The 18624-nt window shown below is 42.6% G+C and overlaps 1 protein-coding gene across 6 annotated transcripts in view; it reads right to left on the reverse strand.

The window, feature by feature from the left end:
- Window positions 1-1931: 1931 nt before the first annotated feature.
- Window positions 1932-18624, reverse strand: part of LOC124185166 (ankyrin repeat and sterile alpha motif domain-containing protein 1B-like) — a 44138-nt gene continuing 27445 nt past the window's right edge. For 3 of the 6 annotated variants that reach the window (XM_046575637.1, XM_046575633.1, XM_046575632.1), the window contains 7 exons: window positions 11409-11729; window positions 11123-11277; window positions 10622-10999; window positions 8217-8570; window positions 7968-8126; window positions 7520-7657; window positions 1932-7444 (listed from right to left, as the gene is read on the reverse strand). In XM_046575637.1, the coding sequence (XP_046431593.1) occupies window positions 7025-7444; window positions 7520-7657; window positions 7968-8126; window positions 8217-8570; window positions 10622-10999; window positions 11123-11277; window positions 11409-11729 (1925 nt within the window). In that variant the 3' untranslated portion in view covers window positions 1932-7024. Of the gene's footprint in view, window positions 7445-7519; window positions 7754-7967; window positions 8127-8216; window positions 8571-10621; window positions 11000-11122; window positions 11278-11408; window positions 11730-18624 lie in introns of those variants that run through there. The other 3 variants (XM_046575635.1, XM_046575634.1, XM_046575638.1) reach the window with 2 other exon arrangements.

Below are 18624 nucleotides of genomic sequence, written 5' to 3' on the forward strand. Positions count from 1 at the left end.
CGAAGCGTTCGCTCGTTATCCTTTAAAATTGAGGAAAATGTATTATGTATTGCAAGCAACGTTACACGCACACTTGGTTAATGTTTAACTCGTTCAAGTGCCACCTGTCACCCCCACCCACCCTTCACTTACACTCAGCGTCACCGTCCCACGTGAAGTTCTGTTCGCGTCATACTTGTCAGCCCCATTAATCCCGCTTTATTGCTTATAGATATTCGTGAAATTACCTTGTCAAAAACATCGCATACTTTTTCTTCTTCTTCTCTTTTTACTCGCAAGAATTTATTACACCCCGACTAAGATTTCATCCCGCCGCGTGTTAATTCTCATATTACAATCAGGCAATAAAATTACGGATGTATACTGCAAGGAATTTCAGAGGGGTACGCATTTTTATATTTCACAGAAAATCCTAGCTGTGACTAATTACAACGGTGATGAAATTTCATATTTTTCTTACAGATTTATGCCATTTTACTTTCATTCGAAGCACAAATCATATGGAAAATTTCTCCAACCCCATATAATATACATGCATGATTAAGTCCATAATTAATATAATATCCGATTTGGAGGTTGATGTGCGTTTCAGAAATAAACGCAACTTGTATATTCTTTTCTCAAAACAAAGGAATAAAATTTAAAGAAGTATTCAAAAAAAGACGAAAAAAAAACGTACTGTTACGTGCGCACGTGTACCTATTCATTCGTATCATTCGCATAATAATGATACTGAACAATTTATTATCGAACGTGAGCAAATCAATTGTATCGATCATCGACGCGATCCTTTTACATTTTCCATTCCTTCACTGCGACATAAATATATATGTATCAATTGGTATAATCCCCGTTATAAAATAAAGGTCAATTTGTATAATCCCCGTTGCATAACAAATGATACGCGTAACTTTAAACAGGGATAATAATTATTACATAATAAGGAATTCCGTAATTTCAGTTTCACCCACGTGTTATGTCGCATTATCATTTAGCCTGTGTATAATAATCAACATCTGTGATTATCGTGTAATAATAACAACAACAACAACAACAATAATAATAATAATAATAATAATACGTCTTTTCAGGATCACTTCAAAAGCGATTATACCTACATAATTTCACAGCCGTATAAACTCGTTATAAGACCAGTCGCGGGGATGAGAAATGGGTGTATTGCAAAATTTAGCGACATTACCATTTCAAAGTGAAACAGCTGCCCTGAAAGGAGGAACGGCCTTACAACAAGACACAGCTACTGTATATGTCGAGCAACGTTTAAACTATACCTAAATACGTATAATTCGAGTCGAAAAACGAATATCGCTATTATCTGTAAGAGTTTCATAATATACCTACTAATATTGCATTCTATGTGTCAATACTGAAAAAGGACGTGTACGGTGTTGGTATCTAAATTGGTGTGTATCTTTATGCACGATTGCTGGCGAGGTATATCGTAGGCATGTACATAAACACGCGTATGTACGGCGCGAATATTAATTAATATGCATATATCTTCCCGTTACGTTACGTACGTAAATATATGTATATACGTAATATGTGTAATATCAATAACGTAATAATATAATACTACAGCCTTAGAGCAACCGAAAGATAATAATTACATTTAACATTACGGCGTACGATAGTTATAACACAGCTCCTATTATACACGAATTAATCGTTTATTTAAATATATATATATATATATACGTATGTATGTAATATCTACACGTATGCGGCATTACGTAAACTCGTATGTATGAATACTCATACATGCCTCATACATTCGAATTACATCCAAAGTTTGCCCTCGGCTAAATGAGGCGGTTCCAAAATGGCGTCGATACTCGCTCAACCGCCCCCGTATTTCTACCCTTATTTGTCTTACAACGAGAGGGATGATGCTTCTTTTTTTTTTTTTCTTCAATTATATACCATAAATAGACACAGAGTATAGTTGTGCCTTGCTCTGAATAAAGAAATATACACGCGATTAACGCGATTGTGCAGATTACACCGAAATTGAGTAGAGAGAATTTTATGTTGCGTAATATTCCTTACACGTTATTATACAATACACGTTTTGCATTACCTATAGTTGTCTTTTCGTCAATATACGTCTAATCTATATAACTATATATACATTTTAATATCCTTTAATCGCCGTATTATATATCTATATACGTAAGACGTACGTTAGAGTTAATATTTTTAAACTACGCACGTGTAAGCTTGCATATAAAACGCACGTATCGTAGGTATAATCGATATTATAGAATATAGAGTATAAGAAAAAGTGGCATCAAAAATTTGGTACAGTGAATAATACATAAGTATACATATACAACTATATATATATGTAAAATATGAATGAAAGAAAACGAAATATTATCGTGTATATAATATAATGTTTGTGCGACCCGTGAGTATATATCGTAAAATTTCGTTCTTGGTCGTAAGTTTTTCCTGATCCGATTCATTAATTTTTCCAATTTTTTTTCTGTACCTATTTTCTGTAGAACATTTTTTCGATCGTTTTATCCACAATTATACCAGACTTGTTCCGCGGGATATTACGATGCCATTTATATCTCACATACACAACCGTCTCACGTGCGAACCCCGTTATACCATCATCGTTATTCATGATAATAAAACAACACGGAGAAACTAGTTCAAGCTATTTTTTTTTAAACAACACGATAATTGGATTGATCGACGATCCGGTATGAAAGAAAATAAACCAAGTCGTCAATGGTTGATAGAATACGTACTGCAGTAAAACGAAGATGTTGACGTTTCTCGATATGGAGAATGGGCTTTCTTTTCTTTATACATCTTCAACGGCCAGGGGATGTTGCACGCTTTCAACCCCCAAAGCCTAAAATCAATAACACGGAATCCACACCCCGTTAAGCTGCCATACACCGCGAATAAGAATGACCATCGTATATATTGTTCATGTATTGTAGATTATGCGAATGCGATTTGACGTGTAAATTTTCACGCGTTGAATAAAGTGTGCATGTTGCATGTTGCGTGCAGTACGCATACACGCATACATGTGATTCTTACGTATTAAATATGATTACACAGCTCAACAAAAAAAGAATTTGACAAAAGGAATTTTCTTTCGTTGACCTGGTTTTTTCCGTGAATTTTCGTAATTGAGAAAGTAGTATTTACGAATAAAATCATGATTTTAATAGATTGGCGCTAGTTTTTATGTTATTATAGTATTGAGGGTGGAGGGGTTCTAATATAATTACGATTTTATTCATAGATTCTACGTTCTCAAACTACCAAAATTCACGGAAAGAATCGGAGCAACGAGAAAAAATTTTGTGCTTGTTCAACTGTGCAGTATTTTTTTGATAAACTTTAGATAGAAGAAAAAAAACAACGAATTTTTCACCTAACTTTTTCTTTCTTAAGTCATACATGAAAATATCGATAAAACCAATAATTAGAGCCAATTTCGAAAAACTACGTATACTCCTAGGGTCATTGACATCAAATCTTACCAAATTCACTGAAATATCAAGGGCAACAAAACCACTGTTGACCAGTGTTAATATTATTATTTTTATTGTAACAACATGAGAGAGAGATTGATTATTAATCTCGCACATGTTCGGAATTACGAAAGTTTTTGAGAATATCGAAATCACAAAATATTTTTGGGGCTTGTATAAATTATACTCGCACTATCGAACGAGTCATCATATTCTTGTATACAATAGTTATAATATCATACACGTAGGTATAATCGGCAGTGTTACTATTTTATTCACTGAAGGAAACTGCTAGTTTTCCTCTTCGTTAAGAGCTAGGGATACATTTCTCTCAAAAGTGACTCAAAATTTGTTCCATATAATCGTTGGGGTAATTAAAGTCTCGCGGTAACGGACGAAAAACCTTCTCAAATTCAACCGATCAATCGTTTCCGTGATAAAGCAATGAAAAAAAGGTCTCACGTACTATAAGTTATTATTACAGACGGTTGTTGCTTGCATACGTGATGCAGGTATGATGTTTTATATTACAGTAGCGTTGGATTCAAACCTCAATTTCAAGATTCTAGTTATTCAGACTTGGCGCGGTAAACGCAATTGTCGTTCCGCATTGCACGTGTGCAAGAGACGGAAGAAACTTTGCGAATCAGTTATTTCGAAGGGGAGATAAGAAAAGTGTGAGAGAAAGAAAAAGTACGATAAGAAGGAAGGCCGGTTTATGCAGGCGCGTAATTTCGACGCGGCCGTTCTGTTTCTTTTTTCTATTTATTTTCCTTTTTCCCGTAGAACCGACTAACTCAGTGATTATCGTCACACGGTATATGTCTATTGCCAACTAATACATATATTACCTTATTATCATATACACACAAGTCTTTATCACTCGATTGGTTGATTTTTTTTACTTTGTTTTTTTTTTTTTTTTTTTAACCTTCAAAAGCAAGGAATATTATTATTATCGTCGTAATTAAAGGGGTAGGTACGGAGTTTTCTTTCGTCTTTATTTGTTTATTTATTTTTCATGTACGTGTGTTCGCCTAATCATGTGTAATTCCCAACGTTACTAATTTCACTTTATGTTATAGAGATAGCTCTACATCGTTCCCGTTCCGTGATTAGTAAATATAATAACAACCGTGATCGGCATTTATGTACCATCAGACTAATGGGTAAGCAACGGAAATAAGCGGAAATATCATAGTTACATCGAATTCGTTTCGGTTCGTGCTTTTTTTTTTCTTTTCTTTTACTTCTTTTTCCTTACCCTTTTTTTACATGTAATTGTAAATCCAGAATATTATAGAGAAAAAACATGCTCTACGCGATACGTATAATATAATAATCTACCGTATATTATAAGACAGCAACTACAGCTGCAAGCTGTGATAATTAATACGTTATGCGCAAGTATTTTCGACAATAAATTCACTCGCGTACCAACGTCACATTTTGTTACGTTTGATTACCGTGATTACGTTTTTTTTCCAAATATTTAATTTTAATTAATAGCTTTTAACGTACAATAATATTACAGTATACGTTGTTAAATAATATTGTACAGATACATACACATATATACTATGTATATTCATTGTAAATTTAATAATACAAAGTGTGTGCGTATATATTGCCACAAATATAGTACGTAGAAGTTTATTTGGCAGTTTTATTGATTCTTTTTCTTTCCATCCGTTTATTCTTCGGTCAATCTTTATCCCGCATTTAATAAAGTTATCGCAGCCCAGGCAATTAATTTTTTAACCCCTCGTGTCAGCTTTTATTTCCTTTATTTCATTTCTTCTTGTCACTCTTTCATCTCATTATCTTTTCTTTCGAATGAATGAAAATGATTTTTTTCATTTTCAGTCGTTGCACAGATTAATCCGACTTCACGCGCCGCATAGTAGCATCGATTTTCTTTGGTATCCTAGACTCGTCAATGTAATTAATTAATTGTTCGTTAAGTAATACAAATACTTATAAATTTAAATTGTTATACGTATCATAATTCACGTATATACGCGATGCGAAAAAATTTAATTCACCTGCGCCCGATTCTTTATAATTAAGTCGTAATTAGGCTCGAGTATCACTATAAATGTTTACTTATTTATTTATTGAATTATTCGGGTACTTGTCGTTTATTTTTTCTATTTTTCTTCGGCAATATAATGTTTCTTACCTTTAGGCCCCGTGGCGGAAAATAACATCGAACTCTGCTACAACTTCAAATTGTATACCGTACATATACACATACATAACATATTTGAGCGTTTACGTACGTATATATATGTATATACATACAGGTAATAAATTTATACGATTACGATGTAATTACGTTTTCTGTGCACACGTGTATTCGTATGATTCTACATAATTTACTCTGTCACTGTAAAATCGGGATGTGGGTTTATACGTATAATATAATATATGTACGAATGTATAATCGAGGTGCGTTGTTTCGTTTGTCAGAATTACTATTATTATTATTAGGTATATAGTTCGTTTTCTTACGTGGTGTTTTCTTTGCATATTTGTACCCTACATTCAACTATACGTACATAGTACAGTATAATTATCGTTATAGCTGCGTCTTCGGATATTTTTTCGCGTGTATATATAATAATAACATCACACACGCACTGAAATTACATATAATGTAATATATTTATTAATTTTGTTTCGTCATCGCGAGTTTCGCGCTAGGACAATAAGACGTTTATAATACTCCAAACATGCAATATATTCGCAACCTGAGGAAGCCCGACGATTCAACGGTCGACCATCGATATATATATATATATATATATATATATATTGCCATAATCTATTTTAAAGAAATATTTTCATACACTTATATTTACACCGAAGTATATATACTATATAGGTATACATATGGTAATATAACTTATAAGTTAATCGTTTATATACCCATTGCTTGGTGTATAACTACTTCCGTTGTTTATACACTCACCTGTACGTCATTCGGTGGTAAACTTCTCATTTGTCTGCCCGTCGCTAGCAGATTCCCTTACATACGGATATTATTTTAATTCACGCCATGGCGTATAACGTTGAGAGAAAGAGAGACAGAGACAGAGAGAGATAGAAAGGGGGAGAGAGAGAGAGAGAGAGAGAGAGAGACTTATTGCTGGCTATAATAAATACACAACATCCCTACACGCTAGTATACCTATCTAAACATATGGTCACTTCATAATATCGCAAACGGTATAAATGAAAAATTACTTTACACCGTGCAGTCTCTTTGGTCAAATCTATTGCGAGTTGCCGCAGTGAACGATCTTTCCAAAACGGAGAAACAAAGACGCGATAGAAAAAAAAAAAAAAATGTTAAATTGAAAATAAATAATACGACTCGAAAGAAATCATCAGCTGGAGAACCGAACCCATAAACGAAATACGCGAATAATATAAATCAGATCGAGCCCTGTAACAAAAACCTTTCCTTCTTGATCCTGAGCCGTCTCAAAACGGGACTAAAGTTCTTCGGAAAGAGCGATCGGCGCCCTTGATCCTGCCTTCATGTCCTTGACGCCAATGTTTATGTCGTCAACGGGCATCGGCGCGAGTTTCAATTGATTGCCATTTATTTTAATATCGTTAACGGAATGGGACCTCCCGTGAGTTGCGAGGGGTTTAACGGCGCTCGGATTGCCGGTTACCGTCGACGTCGTCGTCACCGTCGTTGTCTGCGACGGCAGAGTAATCGACGCGGTCGTCTTCGTCGGCGTCGCGGTCCTGCAGCAGGTCACCGAGGACGAGATGATGGAAGGATTCGCCAGCTGGTTAGCCGACTGCGAGCGAATCGTCTGAGCGCTCAACGGATCTCTGAGTACCATTTGGTAGGCGACTTCAAACGCTTGGCCCAGGGTCAGGATCACCTCGGTGGCCTGATCCTGGTTGAAATGGGGCAAATGACATCTAGGACAGGGGACCAAGCGGTCGGGAAACTGACTGAATCGTCTACTCACCATTGTAGGTACGCAGAATACGTGGCAGAAGTGCTTTCGGCTCGCATGGTCTTTCGTTATGTAAGCGAAATGAGTCAGATCGTCGGCGTCCTGGCACGCGCAGTGTATGTTTCGTATCTCGTGGTCGCATATTGGTTCCTGGAAATGGTGAAGCGCAAGGCATGCAGGTCGGGAAACACGATTCCACTGCTACGCGAGATGATTGTCGCAATTTTCGATGGTCGGGAAATTGAACTGCAGGTATTCGTAGTGAAGAGACACGATGGGGTAAGAAATTACGACAAAAGATACGTACTTAAATCGAGTTGGAAGAAACTCTAAAACGGGTTGAAAAATGTTTCAACCAACATCGGTTACAATCACACCGAAATACAAAAACCACGACAACCAAGTATACAAGTAAAAAAAGACGCGATCGAAAGATGAGAATAAAATGAGATGGTCTTACGTTTGTCCTCGTGTTCAGGAAGCGCACACCTCGGTAGGATATTGCTAGAGTAATATCCGGAGTGACGCGTGGCTCCCTGTGAGTCTTCTTGAGGGTCTGAATCGACTTTTTGGTGGACTCGGTGCCTCGGAGTTCCTTGACGACGGTCGACCCGAGATACTGCGAAAGAGAATGAGAAAGGTCTTCGATGGCGCAAACCGCTTACTGGCAAAGTAAGTGCCGCATTACCCCGGGGAAACAAAGACTTACGCTGGCGACGTAAGTAACGGCACCGGTTACCAGGGCCTTCGGCTCGTGCCTCCACTGCGTTTGAAGGGTAGACGGGACCCCGAAGAGGAGCTCGGAAGGTGCGCGAATCTCGAGTTGCTCGGGAACGGAAAGAGTTCCGTTGTGGGAATTTGGTCGTTGGGGCGGCTGCGGAGCTGGCCGATTTTTCCGGTGCCTCAGGGTCCCGGTGTTCGTCGATGTCGTTCCCGTCGTCGTCGCCGTCACCGCTGCCGGTGTCGTCGTCGTCGTCGTTGTGACGGTTGGAACGGTTACCTGAGAACTCGGCTCTGGGAGTTTTTCACGGATGTCCTCCTTCAGCTGTTGGATGTTCGTTTTCTAGGGAGAATCGAGAGAGTCGATCTGGAGGTCTGTCTTGGAAGAAGGGAGTCGAGACCTACATCCCAACCGCAACCTCGATAATCCCCGACGTTTGTAATCCGATTTCGACTCTTCGAGGGGTCAGCGATTGAACCATGTAAGGCAAGGTGTTGATAAGCGGGTATAACGCGGGAGTGCGGAGTCGCGATCAGGATCAAAACGAATAAGCGACTGTCGGAAAGATGGTTGTTGGGGTGAAAGAAGTTGGACAGGAGCCTTCCAACTGGCTCTCGAGATTGGTAGTCAACGGCTGTATCATCCTAGAGGAGGTGAGTCCTCGGGGAGGATTTTTGTAACGGCGATGGAAGTGCGGCGATCATTGGTGAAAGGAAAGCATCCAATTTATCAGGATTATCGCGAGTCGTCGCCAGTGATGCGCGGTGTAGAGCTATTGGTCGTAGTTAATAAGCTAATTAAAAAGCAAATGCACAACAAAAGGGAGCGGGCTGAAGCAGGCGCGAACAAAACGCTGATGGGTGAGTGAAGCGCGTTGGAAAGCCTCGCAAGGTGGGTGTCGCGGGATATTATATTTCAGCAAGTGATACGTTGAGAGACTCGTTACTCGAGTGGTTTCCATCGACACAATACAACCCAAGCGCCAATTAGCCAACGATATTTTATACATTACGACGCGGTGCACCGAACGATTCAATGAAACAGTCGAAATGATTGGGTCGGGGCGACGCCGCCTCGCCAAGAGTCTTTCACTCCGACTTCTGCACGACTGCAGAATACAGCCAACCACCCTCCTCCTCCTCCTCTTCCTCCTACTTCACAAATTCCACCACAATCGACCATTGTGTCGTCGAATCACACCACGACTCTTCAAGATCCTCGCGCCTAATACCTACGCTTGTTAGATCGCTCGTTGCACTTCTCTTCCAATTGAAGATGAAAAAAAGGCGATAACGCAAAACGCAAGGCAAAACGCGTCGCGCATTTTTTTCCTACCCCCCTCCCACAACGCGAAACCATCGAACTGTTCTCGTTGGTTCGCGTGGTTTTAATAACACAGGCATCGTTACACCAGAACGTGGAAATTATTGACCCTGGCAGATAATTTCCTGCCACTCATCCAGTGAGCGCAGCATCCGGTGGAATTATTATCAACGCGCGCCAAGTACCTACTTCCACGTATCGGACGTACGTGCACACGTAGTAACATCACGCGTACGCGCGTGTGTGTTAAATGAAATAATAAACGATACAAGTGCCAGATGCTCCGGTATAATCCCAATCTTACGTTACCGCACACGCGATATACGTATAATTATACCGATGCATGCGTATGACGTGTGTGAATAGAAGAGATTCCAGGGCCCATAGTTTATTCGACGGTATTATATCATGTATTACAGTTCGACAAAGAAGAGACTACGACGTTTGGAAGACCGGTACTAGTCACATTTGACGAAGAGGTACGTGAATACAGACACGTGGTACCTCAGAGTTGCGATCGTCGTAAAGAAATTCTATTTCTTACTGACGAAATTAGCGACGCGAATGAAAAATCAAGCTCTCCTGAAACACGTAGTGTTATAGACGAATTTCTAGACAGTGTTATTCCTAGAAAGTGCAATTTTGCCAAAGAAATTGGTACAACCTTGCAGATAAACTCTACAAATGAATTTTTGTTAAAATGAAGGAAAAATGGCAATTCGTTAGTATTTTCATAAGTATAATAATCGGTATCTGCAGTTTCAGAGAAGATCGTCAAGACTATCTGAGAACATCATCCGCGCGGCACGAAAGTTTTCAAGTTCCAAAATAAGTAACCGAGTTCGGGGAAATCTGTTGTCATTTTGCCAAAGTAAATTACGAAGAAAATTTCCATCTCTCACGAAGCATGTTTCGGTTAACATGCACGTAACTCATCAAAGGTGAAAAAAGTATAATACGGATACGATAATCACCGACGCTAAAGTTCGAAAGTCATTGCATCGCGATCATCGACGATCAGAGAATCATTGGAAGCGGAACGATTAAAATTTGTAGAAAATGCGACTCACCAAAGTGTTGAGGTCCTTATTGAGATCCTCGAGGTTCGGTCCGCCGCCATTGTGAGGTGGACCACGAGGATTGATGCTGCTAACCGAAGTGAGTATCCTCTTCCGATGAGCGGGTTTCTGAATTTCGAGAACGGTTGCGAGCTCTACCTCCCATACCCTCCTGACGCGATCCATGTCCAAGTACAGGTGTTTTCTAAAGGTCTCGGCGTAGCACTCCAGGTGAATGCTCTTGAGCCACTCATCGACCGACTGCTCGGAGGTGCCGGTGCGTTTCTCGACCCTCTTGCTGAGGAGCCCAGCGGCCTCCATGATGACGGTACGCTCCTGGTCGCTGGTGACGCCCATCTCTTTGAGGTCGGCCTCGTCGAGTACCGAGTTCTTAATACGGGGGTAAGAAGAGAGAGAGAGAGAGAGAGAGGGAGAGGAAGGGAAAAAAAGAAGAACACATGGGATATCATTTATCGTCGAATGAACATGCAGGTGAATCGTGGGGGGACTTACGATAAATTCGAGGTCGTCGAATCCATGGGCGAGGAAGAGCGACTCGTAGTCGGCGAGACCGAGGCTGGACAGCCACTGACCAACAGACGTTGATACTATGGGACTGCTGCTACTGTCTGAGCTGAGACCTGGACAACCGAGTTTAAAGCTGTAACCTAGGCCAAGGAATCGATCAAGGGTATCATAAGTAGGGGATGCAGGTGGTGTTCGGGGGGTCGAATCGCCACCCTGGTCGGATTCCGACGTCATTTTTAACGCCGGGGCATCCGATACGGATTCAATTTACCTAGTCTCGTCTGGAACTCCTTCTCGAGTTCGGTGACGAACACCGATTCCCTGACCAGGCCGGTGCCGAATGAGGCCATTATCTCGTTGATCTTGGCCCACTCCTCCTGCTCGTCGAAGGGACTCATTATGCTGAGGGACTTGTCGTCCCGCTCCCTGTCGCGGTCCGACACCCTGAAGCTCACGATTTCGCCGTCCTCGAGTCGTTCCCCGGTGCCGCCGTCGGCCCCCGTGCCCATCGCGGCCGCCGCCGGCGCATAAACGTTCCGCAATCGGCACAGGGTCCGAGGTCTTTCCGCCGTGACGGAACCCTTCAGCAATCCTGTTGGCAATTCAACGTTTACCACGGTTTAGCCAACGTTCTGCAAGACGATGAACTTTGCGCGGTGCAACTCGACTACCGGGATTCCCTCTGATCCCGACGAGACAATTTGACGTAACGCAAACGTCGCGATGCGCTTACGTAGCTGTACGCGAAGCTGACGACGACGACGACGTCACTGTATTTTCGTTAGTTCGCACGACGGTGTGAAAGGCGAATCGCTTCATCGTTGTGCTGGCAAAGAACTCGTTAGTATGTTTAAATAAAGGCGAGAACCGGGGTCTCTTCGTTACTTGAATTGAGTGTGGAACCGTCGGGGGAAGTAGACAATTTGCGAGCTTGCGGTATAATGTTATAGTATACCTGACACGTACGCAGGTACACACGTACATCCATCCATCCACCCATACATACACACGTACGCACAATTCCCCTGGACGGTGAAATAAAAAAAAATTCTTTCATGTAAAATCACGGGGCGAGTTGAGTGAGTGAATGAGCGAATGTACGTTAGTTATGTATTTAGCCTGCGTTACGAGCCCCGCGGCGGGAACTGAGAGTGGGCACGTTATGACCGGTAAGTAAGGTGAGAGGGAGCGCACGTTTCACCCCTCGCTCTTCAAAGATGGGCGTAATGAAAAGCTCATAAAAATACTAAACAGAGGTCCGACCGCCTCGCGCCCGCAATCCCACGTAACTTTAATTAAAGCTTCGCTTCGCGATGGCGGACTCGCTTCTTTTCTCTCTCTCTCTCTCTCACTCTCTACCCCCCTCTCCCAGCTCTTTTCAGGCCCCCGTGTAGGCACGGTCGTTCAAATTCGTGTTCGCGTGGAGGAACTGATGCCGCGCACATGTGTGGGGGACAAAACTGTGCACAGTAATTATTCGAGGCGTACGTGTTACACGTGCGGTGCACCAGCCGCGGTGAACTTGTGCGAAAATTATTATATCATAGCCGTGTAACAAGACGACCTGTGCACAACAAGTTTCCCGTAGCGTAAAGTGGGCTGCAAGTAGCTATCCACTCGCGAATATACTTATAAGTATGTGTAAGGCGCAGCTACGCGACTTACGTAAAATCGGATGCTCAAGTTTGCGCGCGTAGCTTATTCGTAACGGCGAAAGGTAAGCCGCGTGAATATGCGGCAGGAAAGAGCGGAATAAGGATTCCCTCGGGAAAACCCTAACGTACTCTACTACGGACATACGTGCGTGAGGCGGATGATTATCGTCGAGACTAGATATTAAGTTACGCGAATTGCTCGCAATTAAACACTTGACGTTTATTATCGTACTTCGCATGTACGCGTATGTTACACGTACTGTATAAAACGTGGATCCATCCTCAAGGTGAAACTGATATAATTCTGCAGGCACGGAGGAATGCCCGTTATACACACAAACACACGCGTGCCAAGAAGCTTCTTCGCCCATCCGATCCCTCCCTGTTTCACAACGATTGCATTACACGTCTATTCAGGTTGTACCTGTTGTACGTATACGAGTAACATTCGGATGAGAACTTTCTCCTATTCATTATCTCGAGAGTGAGAGAAGATCCGAGATGGAGAAAAGGGTGCGAGGAAAACATTGACCGAAAAAAAATCTTGTACATACCTGTATCTACGTGATTATAGAAACGAATCGTTATACCGTGCAGAATTCGAATCGATTTCTTCGTTGCACAACGGCACTGTTCTCTGAATACGATTCATATTTCCGTGAATTTGTCGAACAGTACAAATCGACGAGACCTGTCGACGAAACCTGCAGCCAGTCCCGAAAACCGGCGGTCGGTGGAATGATCGGTATGCGAGAGTTTGAAAACTGTGCTACCGGGTAAAGCAGACGCTTGAATGTAACGGATTTCGTATATAATTATACCTCGGACGAAACACGAAACACTGCGACGAGATGGGATGTGTTATATTTGGAATCCCTGACCTCAACACACTTTAAGCGCATTGTTTTTTTCTTTGGGTAAACACATAACACGTAGAGAGAGAGAGAGAGAGAGAGAAGAAAAACAAGAAATATAATAATTGGAGGAGAGTTCGAATAAGAGGCAATAACGTTTCAGGATAGTCGTCGTGCGTAGGCGGCGCTCGGTCTTCGATGTTTACGCGGTAAATAACACATCATTCATTGCTCGCTTGGATATTCAATGGGATATTTTCATCCTCGGTGACTCGAAGCTCTCGAACCGTGTAATGGACGGACATATTATTTCGCAAGCGGTAACACCGAGAGACTAATTATTGCTAATTAACCGTCTAATTACAATCATACCTATGTCATAGAAATTCACGACGTTATAGCAATGCTCTCGGTTCTCTCTGTCACCGATGTATCTTTCCGTCTCTCGTTCTCTTTTCAAGCAACATCCCGACAGACGGGATGATCACCTTTTGTCAGTAGGATACACGTGTTTGTTATTGAAAATACGGACCCATTCTAAGACTCGTGATTAGTGCCATGCGAGGCTTGAATGTGAAGACCACAAAGCCGCGATTTGGTGGGGCAATAAACAAGGTTAACGACGAATTGTCGATTCACAAACAGGCTGCGGAATGTCCAGCGGTAAATTAAACCCGTCGAGTACAACGAGTATTACGAGACCCGAAAAGCGAACCAGCTGTTGCAAAGTGCATTTTTACTATCGGTTTCGGCGCCGCAACAATAGATGAAAAACAATGTTAAACATTCCAGGGTTACGGAAACTTGATAGCTCAGGCTTGCGGTGGCAATAATAATGACGAACGAGGAAGATAACGCGATAAACTTTGACGATAAAACGAGAGACTAAACACGGGGCGATAGAACAATCGTCGATGGTAATCGATAGTATCGACCTCGCCGTTGAATCTCATCGGCCTGTGGCTATGCTGGTAAAAATAACAAACTTAGTGTCAACGAAGTGTAAAAGCAAAGTCGTAATCTCTGGATGTATAAAATCGAGCTACGACCGATAGACGCAACACGGAGGATTATAAATGGAAAGTAGAGTGGGCTGAGAATTTGAATGCCGCTATTATACTGGAACTAGTTTAAGCTGCTAAAATACCTTACGTAACGATACGAAGTCGAAGATGACGTTGTCTTCGAGGTGGCGAAGAGTCGACGGATCTGTATTACACGGCGACCTGTAGAGCTCTCGAACGTAAGCCGCAAGGCCTAGGCGATCCTCTCGAGTGCACGTGGCGTCCTAGAGACCGTAACCGTTCCCTTCCTGTCCCTCGGGCACCCCTCGCTCGCCCCCATCCCCCAAGGAGGAAAAACGCCAGTTGGAGAGCGAAAGTGGGAAGTCGCCTTACAAGCGGACAGCTGAGCCTCCCGGAGTGAAAGAGCACGGAAATAAACCGAACCGGTGGAAAAGGCCCTCTCGGCGAAGAATCGGAGAAGAATCGGAGAAGAATCGGAAGAGCCGCGACCGGGTTTCCCGACTTCGTTTCGACCGGGTCAGTGCCGGACTGTCGAATCGAGGCTGGATGGAACACGCGGCTCGTCGAGAGCCCGAGATTAGAGCGACTTAGCCTCGGCTCTGGTGTCCCGACGGCGCACTAGCACCACTCAACCAGCCAGCCACCCGCGGTAAACTGTTTCTCGTTTAGCCAAAGAGACTCGTTTGCGCTCCGCTTGGGTGTAGTAAGCCGAGAGGATGACCCCAGGGCCGTATGCGGGCCCAAACGCGCCCCTCTCACTTTCGATTACGCGCCAACGTGACGCGGGCGGCACGCTTTGTTTGTTTACACGGCAGTCGCGATTCGGCGCTATCTTTGTTCGACGTGCTTTCTCACTTCGCGATCGCTTCTCGATCTAATCTCTCAGCGCTGATAAATTCTATTCTTTGCCCAGCTACGTTGCGTTTATAGCGTTTATACGCGGCTCGCTACTCCTGCGAGATTTGACAGCCGATTTAACTCGCGCGTAAATGGTGTTTCATTTAATTTATACACACCTCGGCTGAAGATACTTTATTTCTCGATGCTCGCCGCCGTCTTTGACATTGTTTATTTATTTTTTTTTTTATTTCGTTTACTTATATTTCTTGTGCTAAACGATCTTCTTATTTTAGTTTCAATATTTTTTCTCTCGACGTTACGATAATCTGATTTGCGATCAGCTAAACATTCGAGTCAATATTTTCTAGGTCTTACCATTGCAGACGAGAAGAAGACCTCGATTAAGGTGAACTCCTAGAATCGCACAGAAGTTATACACTCGACAATTCACCGTTGCAAGAATAAAAAATTTCGCAAGTTTTGCTTCAACGCTTATCCAAGCTCGCAAAAGAAAAAATTAAAAACATAAGTGTCCAAGTTTAAACGAATGAGCTTATGCGTTCGTTTGATTTTCATTCGACTGTAAAATAACCATACAAACGAACGATTATAATTACATACAGTCAACTCGATGAATATTAACGATATTTCAACATCGTTCAAGCTCGAAAGAATGATACCGATCTGGCAATGAAAAGACGATCATTTACTAAACGCAAAACGCAGACGGTCGGTATTAAATGCACATATCTATCACACACATACACATTACGTAGATAAAATCAAAAACGATACGGAGAAATGATATCGAACGGTAAGGCACTCGTGAAATTTGTAATAAAATTTCTATAACAGTATAATCAAGGCTTGACACGTATATTATTATTAAGAGGCGAGAAATCGGGGCGCCGTAACGATATCGTACGCCGATGCGCATCGGAATTGGGGGGACACGAACCGGCTGATGAATACTGTTGTGTTACGCCCGCCTGAAGCTATAGCGTGGCTAGCATGCAGGGCCGATTCCAGCTGACGAAGCATGACCGTTTCGTTGCCCGTGGGCATAATACTCGGCATTACACCGCGGTGTGCATCGGTAGGTACTCTAAACCACACTCTATACGACTATACGCACATTGTACAAACTGTGGAACACACGCACGACGCGCGCGAGCTGCAAGCTGCAAGCTGCACGTTGCACGTTGCGCATACAGACGCCGATAGCTTAATGACCCAATGTTACAATCAAACGATTAACAATGAACCGCCGCTGCACCAGCCACTGGGAACTCAACTTGTCCGGTGCGATGATAGTGGCTGGTATTTGTTTAATTCGAGACAATTTACAGCGGTTTATATGTCACTCCCTCCATCAGGCGTCACTGACTCCCCGTCAATGCAACGTGCGTGTAAGCCCACAATGACGATCCGACGGAAATTCGAACCGTTCGAAAGTTCAGTTATGTGTACACGGTTCGCTTGATAATAGATTATGAAAATTATATCAAAGTAAACGATTTTAATTACAGGTGACGAAAGACGCCGTTTACGCGTTTCTCTGCTTTCGCTTTTATTTGCGGCAGTCTCGAGCGAACGTTTTATGGGACGATCGGACCCACCGTCCTTGAATGCACTTGCGAAAATTCAGTCCTGACTTTATTCTACACACTTTTTTGATACCGTACCTAGAAAATTCTATACATGATAGTTTTTCAGGCTGTTTGAACGGAGTTTGTGTACGAAGGTTCGTCGAAACACCAGTCATGACACATTTACGTTGACGTTAGTAACCCAGTTTGAAGAACGTATAGCAGGATAAAAGTCAATTCCTTAAAGATAAGAATGTATGTGATCTCGGTATGTGAAAATACCTTGCACGCGAGAAGATTCGACGAAAGAATGATGACGCGTCACACATCGCGTAATGTCAACGGGTAATTCCGATATTATATGTTTCGCCACAAAGCCGTGAATACAAACGTTGCAATTCTGGCATTAACGCGTGACGGTGAAATTGAGAACATTGCGAGTACAATTTGCGGAAACGCAGACGGACATTGCAATACAACCATATACTCTGAGCGATTGAAAGTCGGAATGAGAAATAACGCGCGGTATGGCAGTTGTAACGAGAGTGAGATAAATAATCGGACGTCGATGTAACATTGCAATTTGATCTGCGCCCGTGACGCACCGCTGCTTGTACATACATCGTAACTCGTAACTGTATACCGATAGGTATTTTCTTATCGGTTAACAAACGATGCACTTGACTGAAACCGGCGTACCCGGCATCGCTTCCGTGCAATTATCGGTATATAAGGTGGACTAGTTGTTGCGCTTTTAAATACGACACACAATACGACAGAAGAATACTACCTCGGTTTGGCATAGCCCTCGACCATACAGAAACGGGCGACGATCTTGAGTGACTCATGACCCGCAAGGCGGTCCACGCATTCCAAAGTGATGTCATGCCCTCCGGGCGTCAGAAAGTTGAATTATAAAACCGCATTAAGGATTCACTAAGATCCAGCATCTGTCTCGAAAAGGAGGAGTTAATTATGGGAGAAAATTCGGTAATTTTCTTTCTGCACTGCAACTATATCGGACGGCTCGGAAGCTCGTTTTCACGTCGCGGTGCGTTTGAAACTGATTCAGGAGGAAACTTTGGTCATGTTCAATGACGGGTGCAGATGCTACGGCGAAGCACGTGGATCCCGAAGATCAGACCGGAGGTTGAGACGCACGTGTACGTGGTTAAAGAAAATCTTGAATATTTCGAGGTATCGGATAAACGGCGGCAACCAACTTCCCAGAAGCGAGAGGAGCGGGGAAAGCAGGGCTTTGCTTTGTGATAAGCTGCACAAACACAGGCGAGGTACGAGAGGGAGAAACGACTCCTGCGGCCTACCACAGTTTGCTTGGATCACGGAATAACATCCTATCCACTACCGTTGAAAAGTTAAAACCAGATACGCGGTTAAAGAGACAGTTATGCCGGATTTCGTTTCCGACCGAAAGCTCGTGGCGAAGGCCGCGACAATACGAGACACCGGCAATGCCCGTGACAAAAATGTAAACGACGAGAGAGAAAACGATATTACTCACCT

The sequence above is a fragment of the Neodiprion fabricii genome, chromosome 6 (assembly GCF_021155785.1).
Source record: "Neodiprion fabricii isolate iyNeoFabr1 chromosome 6, iyNeoFabr1.1, whole genome shotgun sequence".
Lineage (NCBI taxonomy): Eukaryota > Metazoa > Arthropoda > Insecta > Hymenoptera > Diprionidae > Neodiprion > Neodiprion fabricii.